An 18,559-nucleotide genomic window follows, 5' to 3' on the forward strand; every position below is an offset into this window, starting at 1 on the left:
TGGATAATATTGTTGGCATTGCAAAAAATGTTGCCTCAGTTCAACCATTGTCCTAAATGTGAACAATTGGAACAAGGGCATTGCCCAACAATCGCCAATCATATCCAAAAGCAGAAATGGCACAGGCCGACCAAAAATAGAAAAAAAGATCCGCCTTTTCTGTACAACTCCTCGACTACTGCTAATTATCTACAGTAACAAAAACACAAATAGGCAATTTTCATCTATTGCTCTCCCCCAAAACTTTTTGTCAATCTTTGCACATTTTCCCTTGGGCATCTAGCAGAATATACAAGCCTTGAAGAATAACCGATGTTCACTGCTCAATGAAGAGAACCACTTTCTTAGGCAATAAGTTGGATCACATGGATTTGCAGCTGCTGCAACGTCAATGTTACTTCCAACAAGTTCCTCGAACCTGAGAGGAATTAGGTCAATCAAAGCAATTCCAATGGAGAACTGGAGGTGAAGACCCATTCTTTTGGAGTCACAGCGCCAAAGTAATGCACATAAAGAGCTTCTTATTCTTTGTATCCTAACATCTTCATATCCAAATGTTGTAAGTCCACACCTGTAAGAGATTATTTATATAAAATATCGGTTCAGAGACTTTAGCGTGAACTGAATAAAATCAAAAAAAAGTAATCCAAGTAGAAACACAGCGATAAACATAAACACAAAATACAATTAAGAGATGCTAACCACAAAAAAATACAATTAAGAGAGAAAAGCGTTGAGGTCATAGCAAGTAGCCCTCCATCCAAAGGTTCAATTATTTCATCCAACTAACTGATGATAGTGACCTTGACCTACATCACTACTCATTCACATACCTTAAAAGATGGTACCTAGTTCTAAAATAATCAAGTGCCCAAACAGAAGGTGACTAGTGGTTCAACGTGTTCCCAGTCAATTTCATTCCAAAAGCTGGTTGCAGCAAAAGGAAATTCAGATAGCCAATTAGTGTATGAAATTCTATCCTTTCTATTGCTGATAAGAAGTTGATAGTCTGTAGCAAATGCAGAATGAGTTTGTTCATTCATCTCCACCATTAATTAAAAATAACAAATTAACCAAAAATTAGTGTCATGTCATTATTATTTATATTAACCATTTTTAATTATTAACCAAAAATATTAAACAACTGCAACTCCAACCCCGCTGCTCAGCCTCCCACAACCACACTATCTTCACCTTTCTCTCTTGTCTTCTCCGGCAAATGATCTGTGGAATTCCGATAACCCACAAACAACTCCAACCCTACTACTGTCCACTCTTTCTTTCTTAGATTGTTCTCAATGAAGAATTCAATTTCTGCATATTTCCTCAAAAAAAGATCACAAAGTTCATGCCAAATAAGTAGAATTTTTTTCTCTTATTTGACTTGAAATTTCAGTTATATGTTTATAAATACAAATTCCAATTACAATTTTGAATTGATTTCACAAATTCACAAGACCCATTTGCTATCCTTTAAGCTTATTAATGGAGTTTTCTTAGTTATTCAATACCCACCATTATACCATATACATACTTCCTCTTTGAATCCAACTAACACAAACAATGATCTTAACTTTTTCGAAATCTAAAAAATTAAAAATTTAGAAGGAAATTTAAAAAATACTCATGGAATTAGTTTTTTTTTTCGGTGGGAGAGGAATGCAAGGTTGCAGTAAGAACGAAGGGATGAGATGACGAAGAAGAACGCTGGAGGTTTTTTTTTTCTTTTGGGTGGTGGGGGGTCAATGTAGAAGAAAGCAGAATTTTTTTTTTTCTTAATTTACCGTTTTTAACAATTTTTTTTAAAAAAATGAAAATTTTTTAAAAAAAAATTAAAATATTTTAAATGTTTTTTTATCTCACTCGCCCCAAAAAACGCGTGCAAACACACATTTGCCACCTCAGCAATTTAATGTCACATATGCAGCAAAAGGGTTTAAAATGTTGAGTTAAGGGGTTCAGATGACAAAAGTCTAAAAGAGGTGTTCACTTTACAAATTCGGACTACTACAAAGATCCACCTGACCATTTTTCCGTTATCTCATAAGAAATGATTGATTTGGGTTCATTCCAATATTACTTCATAATATGCTGCTTCAAAGATTCTGAAAGAGAACGAATACATCATTTATGATCAGAAAATGGTAAGAACACACGTATGCAGCTGAGGCCATCGACAACAATCAAAATACCAATAGAGCTCCCTCTCATATTCCCTCCGTTAAGACTTACGCACTATGTACAAGATAATGCTGAAAATAATTTAATATGTTTGGTCAATTACCTTCCAAGTTGGCCAAGAAGAGTAGTAATAGCAGCAGCATTGTGCTCTCTAGAAGAATATTCCAATAAATTCAATAGTGGACAGGCAATTTTGTCAAACATCCAATCCCAGCTCTGCTTGAGAGATTAAATAACAGAATTAGGCAGAAATGTCAGAGAAATAAACTGAAAAGTAGGAAAGTAATTACCTAACCTCCCCACCCCCAACCCCCAAAACCCTCTATTGCCCACTAGGAACCGAGCAAGAGAATTGTGCCAGATATTATTTTAAAAGGAAAAAGATTCTCCAAGAAGATCCTCCATTTAGAAAAGATCAACAAAAGATGGAGTGAGCATAAAGATCAACAAAAGATGGAGTGAACATAAAGATCAACAAAAGATGAAGTGCGCATAAAGAAGATTCAAATACAACAATTTCAGAGTAAAAAAAGTTAGGAATTAGGGTGGAGTAGTAGTAGGCATTAAAACTTCAATTGCTCCCCAAAAATGTCTACTAGACAAATCAATTGAGAGAATTTCACAATCACCATGCAACCTAGTTAACAACATATCCAATGTAATCCTACAAGTGGGTCTGGGATGGGGAGGATAAAGTGTACACAGACCTTACTAGGAGGTAGAGAGGTTGTGTCCACAGACCCTCAGCACAAGAAAAAGCATATCAAAACAAATCAAAAAAAAAAATAACGGAAGTGAGAAAATCCTGGCGAAATATTATAGAAAGCATGACAAAGCAATCTGAAGAAAAGAACAATAACAACAAAATAGTGTGATAATCAATGTACAAGAGTCAGTAGATAGTGGTAGAAATCAAAGGATCGAAGGTCAAGAAGCTACATGAGTACACCTTTCTAAACCGCGAAAAACTAAGCATAGAGCTAAAGTGTGCGAGAACTAACTGAAGACGTTAAAAGGGGAAGAAACATAACTCATATACAATTAAATGGTGTAATTCCTAATAAGATACACCGAAACACATTTTGATTTTTCAATGAAATCCAGTTGTATTTTCTTTCTGATATTCTATCCTTCTGCAAATACAAAGTCCAGGACGTAGAAGCACCATATTAAGTTATTGTGTTTGTAATATAAATATCTCATTTTGAGATAACAAGAATTAGAGTGGATTGAAACTCCCATACCAAAAGATGGTATTGTGGATGCCATGCCAAAAGATGGTGTTGTGGATGCGTTTGTGGGCAAGACATATGGCCCCAGGAAAGACAATTAAATTAAGAGATTAATTTTATTGTTAGTATCTTTATTTATTCTAAACTAGGAAATATGCTAGTCGTTGTTATTAGTCTCGAATAAGGTTTAATGTTTCCTAGTTTCATAAGGATTAGACTTTTTATTTTACGATAATAAAAACTCCTGTTTAAAAGGGAAATTTACGAAATAAAGACTTGAGCAAAATTTTAATTGGAGTTCCCTTCCACTGAACTCTAAGGTTTCAGCCTCCTTTAAATGAGTTGAATTTATATACAAAATATCTTGATACAAAATAGGTAGATCTAGGAATTCTAACAAAGACAAGGGAAAAAAGGATTGATTCATATTTTCCTGTTAATCGTCCTGTGACTGAGTACTAACAATCTGGTACCAGAGCCTTACATAATGGACGATAAGGTCAATTCTAAATTCCAATAAGAACGTGCGATTACAGAAATCCTAATGGACTCTAAACTTATAGCTATGGAACAACTTCTAGGAGAGAATTATCCAAGTCATCCGAGAACAATTTTCGGGCATGAGAATTGGATCCACAAAACCAGCGAATCATGGAACTGAGTCGAGTAGCTCCCCGACGGTGGGGAAATCAACAACTTCAGCTCCTAGATGCAATACTCTGACTATTCCAACCATAGGTGACCAGAATCATCCAACAAGTGGTACTTCCCATCCGACAGTACCAAAGTATGCAAGGATGGATTTTCCTACTTTTGAAGGTGCCGATGACCCATTAATTTGGGCACATTGTTGCAAACAAGTTTTCGAAAATCAACACATAACCAAAGCAGAAGAATTTAGGGTGGTCGGGTTTCATATGTAGAGAAGCGCAGTTATGGTATTATCAGCTTAAATGAGCAAAGGGCCCAATGACTTGGGAGAAATTTCAAAAACATTGTTTCCAGCGATTTGGACCTCCTGAAAGTAGCAACCCGATGGGTGAATTGGTCACGCTTCGACAAACTGGTACAGTTGAAACTTATCAACGTCAGTCTCAACAAAAGTTTGCTAGGGCTATTGAGCTTATTCCCAAACACTTGCACATGATAATATTTATGGCAGAGTTAGATGATTACATGCAATGGACATGCAACTGCGGAAACCACCTGACTTACCGGCAACTATGAGTGTAGCTCGAGCTTTTGAACAAAAACAACAATTGCAGAAAGTCAGTAATATTTGCAAGGTGGCATGACAGCAATCTCGAACAAGTCTTGGCAGCACGGTAAACTAGACAAAATCTACTAGTAGTTTAGTTGGTTCATCTACCTCGCCTAGTGCCATATAGGCAACCAAACCCCTTTTGTCAAGTGATTAACTTGGGTAGAAATGGCAGAGATGAGAGCTAAGGGATTATGTTATATTATACAACCACTCACCAATGCAAACGACTTTTTTGGTTGGAATTGGATCATTCAGTTGATGACACGATTCCAAAAGTTTTGAAGGACTGCCTGAAAATTTTTTTACATGCTATTACCAATCAAAGGCATGCACAGACTATGCAATTACCTGTAATCATTAATGGGCAATACGTGCTCAGTCTTACTGATTCTGGAAGTACCCAGTTATAAGTTCTATTGTTGCTAACCGATTACTCCTTGAGGCCCTCTTCTTGCACAACATCAGAATCTCCATTGCTAATGGAGAGAAGGTTGCTGTTTGAGGGTCTGCACATGGGTAACAATATTCATTGGTGACCATTGTTTTATTGTAGATCTTTATGTTATACCCTTGGGCAAATTTGATATTGTTTTAGGAGTTAAGTGGTTACACACCTTGGGTCCTATACTTTGGGATTTTGTAGCACTTACTATGAGTTTTTCACTGGAAGGTAATTCAATTTTGCTTCAGGGACAACAACAATATTGCGAGAAGGTTTTGCATTTGTTAGGAAAGGCAACAACGAACGAGCAATGATTGAAATACCTTTTAACCGAGTTCAATGATATGTTCCAGGAACCTACAAGTTCACCACCATTGAGACAATGTGGCCACCGCATCAGTATGTTGCTTGTGACAGACCATGTTGTTGTTCGTCCTTATCAATACCCTCATCGACAAAAAGATGAGATTGAGAAGTAATGTAATCAAATGTTGCAGCAAGAATTTATATGGCCAAGCAAGTCCCCTTTTTCTTCACCTGTGTCATTGGTATCCAAGCAAGATGGATCTTGGCAGCTTTGTATTGATTATTGTGAATTGAATGCTAAAACAATAAAGGACAAGTTCCCAATTTCGATAGTGGACTAGTTACTAGACGAGTTACACGAGGCCAAGCACTTCTTTAAATTGGATATGAAGACTGGATACCATCAAGTACGCATGTCTCCTGTAGGCGTGGAAAAGACGGCCTTTCGATCTCATCATGGGCACTTTGATATCCTTGTTACGTCATTTGAGCTCACTAATGCCCCATCCACTTATCAAGCTTTGATGAATGAGGTCTTTCATGAGTACATACTTCATGAGTACATACGCCAATTTGTGTTAGTTTTCTTTGTTGATATCTTAATTTAAAGTAGTGGTAGGGAGGAGCATTTGGTCCACGTGAGAAAGGTGTTTCTATTATTGAGTGCACATCGACTCTATTTGAAACGATCTAAATATTGCTTTGGTACAACTCAAGTAGCTTATTTGGGGCATATTATCTCAATTACAAGTGTGGGGGTAGATAGGAGCAAAGTCCATGCAATTTTAGACGGACTCAACCTCATAATTACCTCTCTTCATGGCCTGTTGGGATTGACAGGGTACTACTACAAATTTATTCGTGACTATGGACAATTGCAACACCCTTAACTAGTCTACTCTAGAAAAACTCCTTCCAGTCGAATGTTTTGACCCTTGCTGCATTCCAGAAGCTTCAGCAAGCACTAGCAGTAGTACTATCCTCTGCTCCAATACTAAGGTTCTGACTTTAACATGAATTTCATTGTAGAATGTGATGCTTCCCGAGGTGGTGTAAGAGCTACTTTGCAATAGGTCGGTTAGCCCACAGCATTTTTTAGCCAACAACTGGCAACTCATCACCAAAAATTAGTTGCATATGAAAAGGAGCTTATTGGACTTGCAAAGGCAGTCCAACATTAGCAGCCATACTTGTGGGGCACCCCTTTCTTATCCGAACCGATCATTACAGCCTGAAATACTTGCTAGAACGACTCACTACAACCCCCAAACAACATTAGTTGAGGAAACATGGTTTACGACATCAGAGTGGTGTACCGAGCTAGTTATCTCAATAAAGTTGCGGATGCTTTATCCAAAAAGACACCTGAGGACCCTTCTTTGAATGTCATTAACTACCCTCATAGCAAATTACTGGACATCATCCATGAGGAACTTACGAGATCGACAAAACTATTAGGTTTATGTGATAAAATCAAGCTAGGAGAATTAAGTTCGGATAGGCAAGTTCCAGATGGGTTGCTTTTGTTTAAAAGTCGCATTTACCTTTTACAGAACTCTCCTTTGCTAGTACTATCTGCTTATCATGATAGTACGCATGGACACACAAAACCTTGCAACAAATTCATGGGGATTTTTACCGAAAAGCTATGAAAACTGACAATGCCACATGTCGTTGCCTGCCCGATTTGTCAACACAATAAATTAGAACATTTAAGTCCGTAGGATTGTTACAACCTCTCCAGCTACCAGCCCAAACCTGGGAAGTCATCTCGAGTGTGAGCACATATCATGTAATGATTTGTTTAGAGACAATCTTCATAAAGGTAACCACATCTTGTTCACCTATAGATATTAATGCCAAATCACTATCTTTATTCTCTGGAAGGATGAGAACTATAATTTCTTCATCTTTTTTCTCTTCCCTGCCTTCATTCTCACCAAATTGATAATGTACTAGCTCGGCAATTTTATTTTCCTTCTCCGCAAACTCATTATTCTTCTTTTATTTTTTACTTATGTTTTCCCCTTTACTGCTTGAGTTCCCATCACACACCTTATTCACTTGTGAATGTTGTACTATTTACACTATGTCTTGTTGCAATTCTTTCATAAAAATTGCTTCTTCATTTTCTTCCTTTCCCATTTCAACTCGATCACCCCATTTGTCACTGCAAAGGATTTAGTGACCCACCTCTTTGTTGTGTCCGAACTTGTTCTCTTGTGGTTAGCAATATTTCTTTTTTGTTAATCATTTCTTTGGTGATCATTTGGTTTGTTGTAATCTTTCAGCTACATGTTTGTCATCTCCGTCTTCAACTAACACATCAAACTTGTTATTTGTTGTAATGGTATCTTTTTTGGGGCTTTCAGGCTTCCCAATGCTCCTTCGCAGGCAATGCAATGCTGCTCACCAAAGCCCAAGCATTTGGATCTCCCACTACCTTTCCACTTACAAGAACATTTGGTGGATATTTGTTGTTGATATTTTCTATTGTAGATTGTTGATTTGATCATTGTTGTTGTTCCTTTTGTTGGGGAATAAATTCTCCATCTTCCACTTCTTTCTTCTCATTGTGGTTTGATTTTCCAGAAATCTCCTCACTATGGCCTTGTAACTTACATAATTTGCAATATTTTGGTAACGTATCATAATGGACTCTAACATGCACTGTACGCTCTGCTCCTGTGGTTTCATTCACTCTGATCATGCATACAGTTTTTGGCAAATTGAATGCTAAGTCCAATTGCACCTTTACCCTCGCACAATTAGGTCTTGTTTGTTTTAATGGTAGCCAAATCCAATTGTAATGGTGTGCCAACTGCTGGAGCTAGAGAAAACAATACTTCTTTAACAAAGAATGTTGGCAACAGGTTTGGAAAAGAAATCCATGTCACTGTTTTAGTGGTTTCCTCATCTACTCTAAAATCATTATGTATGAGGGTGCGCATTTGATATTCCTGACCATCTCTCCCTTCGATATGGTGAACATTCTTTCCCATTAAATTGGTGAAGTCTTCCACCAAAGCACATCTAATGAGAATATGTTTGTGTCTCAACAGACCAATCTTAACCTCGCTCTTTATCCCACAGTGCGTTGGAATATTCTTCCTTAAATCATCTAATTCGGGCCAACCATATGAAAATTTACCGAAAACTGCATATTGAAGGTCTTCAATTTTGTTCATTCTTTGTGCTTCTGCTCCAGTCCATCTAATTGTAGGCATTCCATTCTCCATTGTAAACAACTTTAACGGAATCGGCTCTACCTCAGTTTTTTCCTTAAGGAAAAAATCATTCATGATATTAGGTTTAAACAGGTTTCCAAAATCCATAGTAGATCCCAAGTTCATCTCACAATTAGTAGAAGAATGGTGGATTAGAGGTGGAAATAGTAAGGAAGAAGGTGCTGAGGTTGGCCCAGTCACCGGATGTGACTGGCCGGGGGCTGTGTGGGCCATGAGGGTTAGGGTTCAGGCTAGGGTTTATGCCATCAAGTCTAAAGAAGATTCTTATCCAATGGTCAGGTATGCCAGAGGTTAGAGGCTGAAGCTACGATGGAGGATGCACTCTTTTTGCTAGGCTTATCCATCGTTCAAACTTGAGGACATCTCTTCCAGCATGAGGAGATAATGTTGTGGATGCGTTTGCGGGAAAGAAATAAGGCCGAAGGAAAACAATTAAATTAAGAGATTAATTTTATTAGTAGTAACTTTATTTATTATTCTAAAATAGGATATATGCTAATTGTCGTTATTAGTCTGGAATAGTATTTAGTGTTTCCTAGTTTCATAATGATTAGGCTATCTATTTTGTTGTAATAAAGACTCCTATTTAAAGGGAGATTTGGGGAATAAAAACTTAAGAAGAATTTTAACCAAAACCAAGAGATCAGAGTTTTCTCCCACTAAACTCTAAGGTTTCATCCTCCCTTTAACGAGCTTAATTTATATACGAAATATCTTGATACAAAATAGGTCGATCTAGAAATTCTAACAAAGGCAAGGGAAAGTCGAAGGGAATTGATTCAGATTTTCCTGTTAATCGTCATGTGACTCGATCCTTCACAAGAAATCCTATCCGATGGTGTAGTAATTACTATTAAGAAGCGTTACTCATTTTCCATCTATAACAATAAGAAATGGTGCACTAATTACTACTAAGAAATCAGCATCCACTACTAAAAGAACAACAACGAACAGATTTTGGCTCTCCCCTTGCACTAATTACTACTAAGAAATCAGCATCCACTACTGAAAGAACAACAACGAACAGATTTTGGCTCTCCCCTTGCAAATGGGGTTCCTAAATATGGATACCAAACAATGTGCATATGCATACCAGAAAATGATGGAAGATAATGTGCAAAATGTTGAAACAAATCTATAAAAGTACAAAAAAAAAAACAAACACATGCTGTTCATTTGAATAACCTTTCACAAACTTATACAAGCAATAAAAAGGACAGCACTACTCGGAACTGTGTTTTCTTTAGATAAGGTAAAACCATTTTGTTAAAAATAAGCAAATCACCAAGAAGCCAGAAGTATGCAGAAATACTTACCATCGCCTTGTGATAAGATTTTTCTTTTATTCGGGGGGTGGTTAAGTCACTAATTGTCGATAATATATTCAGACGGAACTTTTAAAATTTATAAAAGAAACGAAACTGTGTCCTGATATAGCAATGCCATTTTTTAAACAAGGAAAAAAAAATTAACAGCAATGCCATTCATTTAACGAATTGTCCTACAATAGCACTCAAATCTTCATGCTTCCTTTAGACCTAAAGAAATAAAAGAGAAACAAGAAAGAGGATAGAAGTTCACAATATTACAGAGCATACGAACAAAATAAGAATCATACCATGAAACCTGCAACAAGCTCCACAAGTGCAAGGGTATCAATGAACTGGCTTGAATCGCACGAAGTAACATAAGCTGACTGGACTAAATCTACATCATCTGAGGATTCCTCAGTTTGGCTTCCACCATTTTTGATTTCATGTTTTGATGAGTTCAATGATTCCATCAAATCCAACCCCGCAGCAGAGCAAGTATTACTCTTAAGAGTATCCAAGAGTGAGGATGCAACAGCATCCATAGTAGCTGCACTCTCTGAAAACGGGCACTTACTACCTGAACAAATCTTAGACAAAGACTCAAATGCACCACAGGAAACAGGATTATGAGATGATCTATTCTTGTGAATAAGCATCACCAACGACTTCACCACAGTCATAACTAAGTCATACTCTTTGAGGGTAACGTATTTAGAACCACATAGATAGGCAAATATATGGAGAATATTTAGAGCATCAGATCTCAGCGCCTTTAAAATGTTGCAGGAAGCCTCACAAACAAAACCAATATGATCAACTGCTGCACATACTGATGCTAGCAGAACTGCTCCAGTTAGCAACAATTGAGAAGGAGCTGGTTGCCTGCACAAGCTTATACTACGACCATCCAAAATAAGATTGATTCCTGAATTGGATGACAGCTTTGAACTTACAGCATGCACCAGCAAGTTACCATGCAAAAGAAAATCCTCCATAAGAGAGAGTACATCATACAAGTCGCAAGACTCCACAAATATCCTTCTCGTATCTTCATGTGAGAGTTCTGCAAATAAGGAAGATTGGGAATAGCTTAGTATATACACGGTAAAATTTTCCAGGAACATCTTAATCCAAATGGACAAAAAGTTTAGCAACCTGTATATATATGCTGAGCAACAGAATTTGTTAAAAGGATCGGGTCTCTCTCCCAATCATCTCCATAGGCTCTCGTTGCAGTATCAGAAAAGTAGAGCAGTAAGAGTGAAAAGAAGACACATGTCTTCTCCCTGAAAAAAGTGGCAAGGCATAAAATGTTAGCTCCTGTTTCATTATCAACATATCAAATTTGAAACATTTGCTAACTAATGAGGGATAGGAATAACACTTGAGATGGACGCGGACAAGACTAATGCCATAAACAAAGAACACCCTTGGTCGAAAGCATCTTAAACACGTGCAAACAACTTAGGACCCGTTTGGCCATAAGAATTTTTCACTTTTTTCCCAACAAAAAAAATTCAATTTATTTGAAAGCAACGGTTGGCCATGAAATCCCAATACAACTTGGAAGTTGTATTTGGAATTTGAATAACACCCACAACCTTGTTTTCACTTTCACTATAATTTTCTTTATCAAATTTGCCCTAAATTTTTTATTTTTATCAAATATCCCCATTTAAATTATATTTTATGTTTAAACCATAATTCTTGTTTTAAGGAAAAGTTCATCCAAACAACCAAATATTATTTGCAAAAACAATAACCAAACTGTTGGATGCGTCGAAGCAATTAAATTAAGTATTTAATTTATATTATTATTATCAGCTTTCTTTATTATTCTGGAATAGATTTTCTGTCTCCTAGTTTCATAAGGATTAGGTTTAGTTATATTTATTAGTTTAGAATAGGATTTACGTTTCCTACTTTATAAAGATTAGACTTATTATTGTAATAAGACACCTATTTAAAGGGGGTTTTGAAGAATAAATCAGTAAGTCATACTTCAACAAAAAAGCAAGAGATCGGATTCTCTCTTCCATTGAACTCTAAGGTTTCAGCCTCCCTTTAACAAGCTGAAGCTATATACAAAATAGGTCACCTAGGAATTCGAATAAAGGCAAGGAAAAGTCGAAGTCAATTGATTTAGATTTTCCTGTTCATCGTCATGCGACTCGATCATTCTCTAAGGATCCTAACATAAACACAACTCTATCTTCAACTCCAACTTAAAAAATTCCAAATATAAGTGAAAAAAAAATTGTAATTGTATGTAGTAGCTCGTATGTGAGATCTAATCTATGAAATTATGTGATTATCTATTTTGAGACATTGCTCTTTTAGAGCAAATTTGATTGTATGTTTGAGGTAAATTAATCAAGTTAAGTGATTCTGCTAGTTCTTAGAAATTGGGAATTATAAATATTTTTTGCAAAAAGTATGGCCAGACCCAAGTCCAAATCCAAATCCAGCTCTGAGAATTCCAAATAATGTGATATTTTTTTGGTTTTCATGGTCAAACGCCCACTTAAAATGTGTAAACACTCCATATTGCTATATGAAACAAGGCATCTAGAAAATAGATTAGAAAAACTAATCCAGTATAAGTCATCAATAAAATTACATAAACCTCCATACATTATCATCACAACCTCCTGTTTTCTTCAAGAACAAGCGATACCTGTTCCATGTTGTAAATAATCCTTTCATATCACAATCAACGTGCGCCAAAAGAACAGGTGCTTTTCAATTGTTACAAACAGGCACAGTTTTTGGACAGTATGAGCTTGGGATGTCAAAGGTTGTACAGATTAAGCTTGGACAAGTAATACTCCCAATTTAAATTTAACTAGTATAAGTTAGTACTGTTCATCCATTTTTCAATTGAGGCCAGGTACTTCATGTGAGCAAACTAAGCCTTCTAATTTCTTAGTACCAGCTGGAAGTAAAATTGAGCAAAGTAGCATCATTGTGTCATATTACGAGAACAAACAAAATAGAAAATTGTAAGGTACTTCTTCCGGAAGAAAAGCTCGTGCTTTTTGGATATCCTACAAACATGAAAATTGTAAGGTACTTCTTCCGGAAGAAAAGCACGTGGTTTTTGGATATCCTACAAACATGAAGTAACATGAATGACAAATTTGGTACGAGCATAAACCATATGGTGAAACACATCTAAAATTTCAGTCTGTCAAGTGTCATATTTGAATATTTCATTCATGGCCATTTGACCTTAGGCTAGATCTTATTATCTCTTCTCTCTAATACGTGCAAACCTTGGACTAAATCCTACCTTCTAACTGTTAGGGTGTGTTTAGAAATCAATGTAAATTACTAGGTTGTGTAATTACTGGGGTAGCAATAACATAACTTACTAATTTCAAATATTTGTTCCTATAACATAGCACATAGCAACTCCTTGACTCATTGATTGCAAAAGTGTTATTTACACAGTTAGTACTCCCCACATCCCATTTTATGTGGCACTTTTGACTTGGCATGGTGTTTAGGAAAAAAAAGGAAGACTTTTGAAACTTGTGATCTAAAATGATTCTTGACTATTGATGTGGTTGTAAATCATTTCAATAAGGGGAACTTTAAAGTTAAATTGTTTCTAATTAGAGTAAGGTGACATACTTTTTGAGACGGACTAAAAAGGTAAGTGTGCCACATAAAATGGGACAGAGGGAGTAATATTTAAAATTTAAATTAGAAGTGAAGTAAAACTTTTTTTCCTCAAAAAAAAAAGGTTTACTTCAATCCTATTTTAAAATTTAAAAATAACTATGTAACTACACTTGTGCAATCAATGACTCCAGAGCAATAACGCATTATTTACTTATTAGTCTTAAAAAGGTTTAATGTATTACAAATATATATATATGTAAGAAATATTACATATTATTTATTACTAGGTATTTGAAATACATATTTTTAAGAATATAATCAATGATTATAAGCAAGTGACAAATACTATAGTAAAGAGTAACTGATACTTTCCAACTTGTGTGAATATAATATAAAATAGCATTTAAAAAACAAAAGGATAGATATGAATTTAGAAGAAGTATTCTAGAATAAGTTTTTATACTAATGAATAAAGAACAAAGCTAGTAGAACACGGAATTGTTTTTAATAAGTGTCCCTCATATATTTGAAATGGAAGAGAAAGAATATAAAAAAGAAATATTTATTTGAAAAAGAGAAATAAAAGAGAATTTGAAATGTCACCTTGAGAACGGAGAGTGTAATTGCTCCTCGAATTACACCAAACTCCATGCTGACCAAGTAATCTTTTGACCAGATATATAAACAACTCAATATTGTGTAGTTACACCCAAACTAATTACAAGGTGGTTTTCCAAACAAGCTCTTATAAACATATAGAAGTAAAACAAATTTAACACAAGACCTTTGCTTATGTCATATAGATATATGAAGAACAAAGTATAGGTGGACATCCTGATTAAAAAAAATACATAGTATAGAGGACATAATTTTGGTATGTCCAATGCAAAGTAAGCATGAAACCCAACTCATAATAGAATAGCTTAGCTTACTTGTTTGAAATTTCTTGAAGATTCAAAAGAGTGACCAGAATACTCCTAAGAGAAGTATCTGATGATGCTGCACATTGAGCAAGACAATGGCTGGTAGCACGGTAAACACTTGAAATGCTATTCTCTTCATTGTTATTTGAAAAGATGACACAATACTTGGCAAACCCATCCCGTAACGGGACAACTCTCCTTTCCAATGAAATCTGCGCTAGATCTGATCTGCACAATGCTTCCAATGTATCTGCATTGAAATTGCAGGAAGAATTGCAAGTTATGTCAAGGTTTAAGCTCTTAGATGAATCAACATGATCTTTTTTCTCGGTTAATGATGATTTTTTGGGGGCATCAAAGATAGTGTATGTTAACTGGTTAGAATTGATTTCCACATTGATGAAATCAAAATGGCCTGATGAAGCCACAGTCCCCATTGCATTTGACAGTCCCTCATATAAAGGTGTTTTAATCGATTCAAGTGTCACACTACTATGGTACTGAATCTCAGGAAGTGTAGGTGATAAAGGCATTTCAATTGCTAGACGATAAGACTCTTCATCTGTATCATTATCCAAATTGAGAAGCTTTATATAATCACCATTGACAAGTTCATCAATATCTCCCAGATCATCATCTTTCCCATCCTTAAAATCCTGGGCAGTTTCTGGAAGGTTATAGACATTTGGAGATGGATGTCTGCAGACATCAGATTTGACACCACAATTGCCGAACTTTGTCTGTGCCACACTATTACTGTTTAAAAGCTGCAGGCCTAATTCACTGGATGTTCTTCTCTTCTTGCTAGATCTAAAATGGTCGCTGAACATGTCATGTTGTATGCCAGCTACCAAATGCTTTTTCTCATCATGAGGTCCATTTGTTCTACTATTTAACATACCATCATGTAGAGAGCTTTTCTGTGCCAGCTGCCTTTGCCACTTGTTACCCTCATAATTCAAGTTTCCATTATATTCAATGGCATCAATAGATCTGCTCATCCTCTTATGTCTCCTCTCATTAGAAATACAATTGATAGGACTCTTGACATTACTTTCCGCAATTGCTACAACATTCTCGTTGTACTTTTTTCTTGCATCTTCAGACAAACTTGATATGGTCGGTTCTGTGTCCAATTTTCCTTCAGCTGATTTAGCTGATGTTGTTATTGAAGCACATCTTTCCTGTGAGCCCACCAATAGCCTATCAGAAAAAGATGCCGAACTGGAATTCATGGCAGAACTCTGTAACACTTTTTTGTTGGAACCTCTAAGCAAAGGCTCCAATTTAGAGTTAATACCTGACATTGATCCAGGGTTGTTCCCTCCACATATAGGAAGCGAAGGTACAGTACATTGTATCTTTTGCTTGGGCGGATCAGAGACAGCAGCTAAATGCACTGAATCATTTCCAAGATGATAGTGTGTATCACAAGCTTTCAAACCAGAATAATTATTTTTCAAGTTAAAGCTGCAAACCTGCACAGCAGGAAGATTGTATCATCAAGAAACCATAGAAACGGAGTTTGCATCAATTTAATTAAAGAAATCAGAGGAGGAAAGACGACCCCAAAATAAATTAAATGGGTGTGTATGTGAAAATGGAGCACGCATAGAGGAGTGAGCTCTTCTGAACATATCATATACTATGTTCAAAGTTTTGCTGAACATTCTGCAGTGTGTGCTTGACTTCAAAAATAGTCAAAAAAGCAATGTTAATGATGTTCAAGAAATTCTTGAAAATGTTAAGCTAATTGTTCAAACAGTCACAATTTCTACTTCTACCGACTCATGTTCTGGTAGAAAATTTCCAAATAAAACACATACCTCCCCAAGGTTTCTTGAGAGAGACTTAATCAAAAATACCTTCCTTACTATAATAAGAGCTTTAATGTACATGCACGAGAGATACAAACCTTTTCCTGGTTATGCTCATTATCTTGAAAGACGCAACCATAGAACATATTAAGATGTCTTGAGATATCAACAAACTTTTGTTGTAAGCTAAGTAGATTTTCCTGTCGTATTAAATTATGAGTTCTTTCAACCTTAGCTTCTCTTTTGGCCTGCTTCACCCGCTTCTTTTCAAAATTCAATTGCTTCTTCAACAGCTTAACTTCACCAGTTTCAACATGCACATTACTGTCACATGCACAAAGAGGGCAGTCAACTAAAGACCTTGCAGAAATTAGATTTTTAATTTCCTTCTGCAGTTCTTCAACCTTTTTTGTGTAATTTTTAACCTCTTCGGATAGCTTATCAGCACGATCTTTTTCTTTGGATGCCTTCTTTTTATATGCTTCTGCAGCCTTTCTTTGCTTTTCCACTTTTTTCATCTCGGATTTAACACGTTTTTTCTCAACCACCACCTTATGTTCCATTTTGTGGAGCTTTCTTTGTGTTACATCAGAATCCAGAGCTACATCTACCGTGGTAGCATCTCTATCCAGTGGCTGTAGATCAAGCTCAGATGATAATTGAGCAGTTCCTATAGCTGTCCCTTCACTAGGTATGGTGTTAACCATTTTACCAGATGCCATGAGTTCAGCATTCTCCTTCTTCAAATTATCAATCTTTTGCCTATCCTGTTCCAACTGCTGAAATAGAGCAGTAGCACGACTTTTTTCATCCATGGCCATCTGGTAGTTGGCTTCTGCAATCTTTTTTTGCTCTACAGCTTTCATCCCTGCTGCATCTGCACGTTTTCTCTCTTTAGATGTGTTTTCTCTTTCTGCCTCCAGCTTCTTCTTAGCATCTTCAAACTCCAAAATGACCAAAGCTAACTTCGATTTCACTTGATCAGCTTCCTTCTTCAGATTTTCCAAATCTAGACTATCTCTCCTCTCTGCATCAGCCATTATTTTCTCACCCTTGAATTTTGTCCTCAAGTCATCCGCCTTTTTCTTTTCCAACTCAGCCTTCTTTTTCTCAGACTCTGCTCTCACTCGTTCTTTCTCAACAAGCTTCTTCAGTTCATTTATCTTTGTTTCCCTCTCAGAGAGAAGCTCCTTAAGCTCACTAATTTCTCTACCTCCATCATCAGCCACCAATTTTTTCTTCAAGGAAAGAATTTCATTTTTCAACCCAGCAACTTCACTCTCTAAAGAAACCCTTAAAGCAGATTCCTTTACCTTTTCCTCTTTTTCATTGTTTGCCCTAACTTTTTCATCCTCGAGATCTGGAAAGAAAAAAGTTAAACAAAATACAGTGTCAAATCAATGTGTGTCACTCACAAGAAACAAGGCATGCAATCCACAAGGGACACAGACTCTCACTACCAAAGTTAAACAAAACCAAAGAATGTCAGCTTCTAACTATACATTATTTAGTATGTCGTACGCCCCAAGTTTTTGTGACACCAATAAAGATGAAGTGCTTAGGCACTTTCCACCTTACAAGCACCTTGACAAATTAAACCGGCAGCCAGTGTATAGTTGGTAGGATTTTCTTTAACCATAGTGGAGTCCCAGCGAACTGAACTAATTCACCAAGTAGCCTGGTATGGTCATATTCCTAGGCATTAATTTCCAGTGCTTTACTTGTTTTTCTTTTCTAAATTACGAAATCTCATCCTTTTGAATTAATACTCAAAAATCTAATTTTAGAAACTAAAAGAGAGTAACTATACCCTTCGTGAGAGACAAATTTTCTGATTGCATCTTGGGGACTTGTTCCCCTAAAATGGAGAGAGCCTTACGAAGAGCTTTTCTTCGATCTTCAAGCTTCGTGTAGCTGTCTTTCAATTTACTGCACTTGTCTTTCCACTGCCCAAAACAAAAAAAGAAAAAGGCAATCCAAAATCAGTCAAAAATCAACAGAAGCATGTGAAAAAGAAATAAAAAAATAGAAAACGTTAAACTTGAATACTTACAGCAATGCAGCAGGGATTTGTAAGGTCTTCTTTTATCATTACATCATCCGCCATTGATGCTCTTTCATACATATATAAGCTTAAAATCAATGCTTATGAATACACATGGAAACTAGGGCATTACAGCTCACAAAAATCCTTGACTAAACCCTA

General features: G+C 36.2%; 1 protein-coding gene across 2 annotated transcripts; it reads right to left on the reverse strand.

Moving 5' to 3' along the window:
- On the reverse strand, positions 1–18,549 carry LOC107857631. Of its 2 annotated transcripts, XM_016702486.2 has the most exons (9): positions 18,407–18,549; positions 18,164–18,299; positions 16,452–17,713; positions 15,138–16,014; positions 14,546–14,786; positions 11,142–11,272; positions 10,292–11,049; positions 2,285–2,397; positions 1–571 (listed from the first exon to the last, which is right to left on the reverse strand). In XM_016702486.2, the coding sequence occupies exons 1-9, from the start codon at positions 18,476–18,478 to the stop codon at positions 280–282; spliced, it is 3,882 nt and encodes a 1,293-aa protein (XP_016557972.2). In that variant the 5' UTR covers positions 18,479–18,549; the 3' UTR covers positions 1–279. The 2 variants fall into 2 exon arrangements, with proteins under 2 accessions (XP_016557972.2, XP_016557971.2); XM_016702485.2 differs by having other exon boundaries at positions 14,546–16,014.
- Positions 18,550–18,559: the final 10 nt, after the last annotated feature.

The sequence above is a fragment of the Capsicum annuum genome, chromosome 2 (genome assembly GCF_002878395.1).
Source record: "Capsicum annuum cultivar UCD-10X-F1 chromosome 2, UCD10Xv1.1, whole genome shotgun sequence".
NCBI classification, from domain to species: Eukaryota; Viridiplantae; Streptophyta; class Magnoliopsida; order Solanales; family Solanaceae; genus Capsicum; species Capsicum annuum.

Bases quoted from the DNA above. Each gene is read 5' to 3' on its own strand.
- LOC107857631 (XM_016702485.2), bottom strand. From the start codon at position 18,478: ATGTATGAAAGAGCATCAATGGCGGATGATGTAATGATAAAAGAAGAC. The intron at 17,714-18,163 runs GTATAGTTACTC...TTTTCTTTCCAG, and splicing joins AAATTTGTCTCTCACGAAGG to ATCTCGAGGATGAAAAAGTT. The intron at 11,050-11,141 runs GTTGCTAAACTT...CCTTATTTGCAG, and splicing joins TGCTCAGCATATATATACAG to AACTCTCACATGAAGATACG.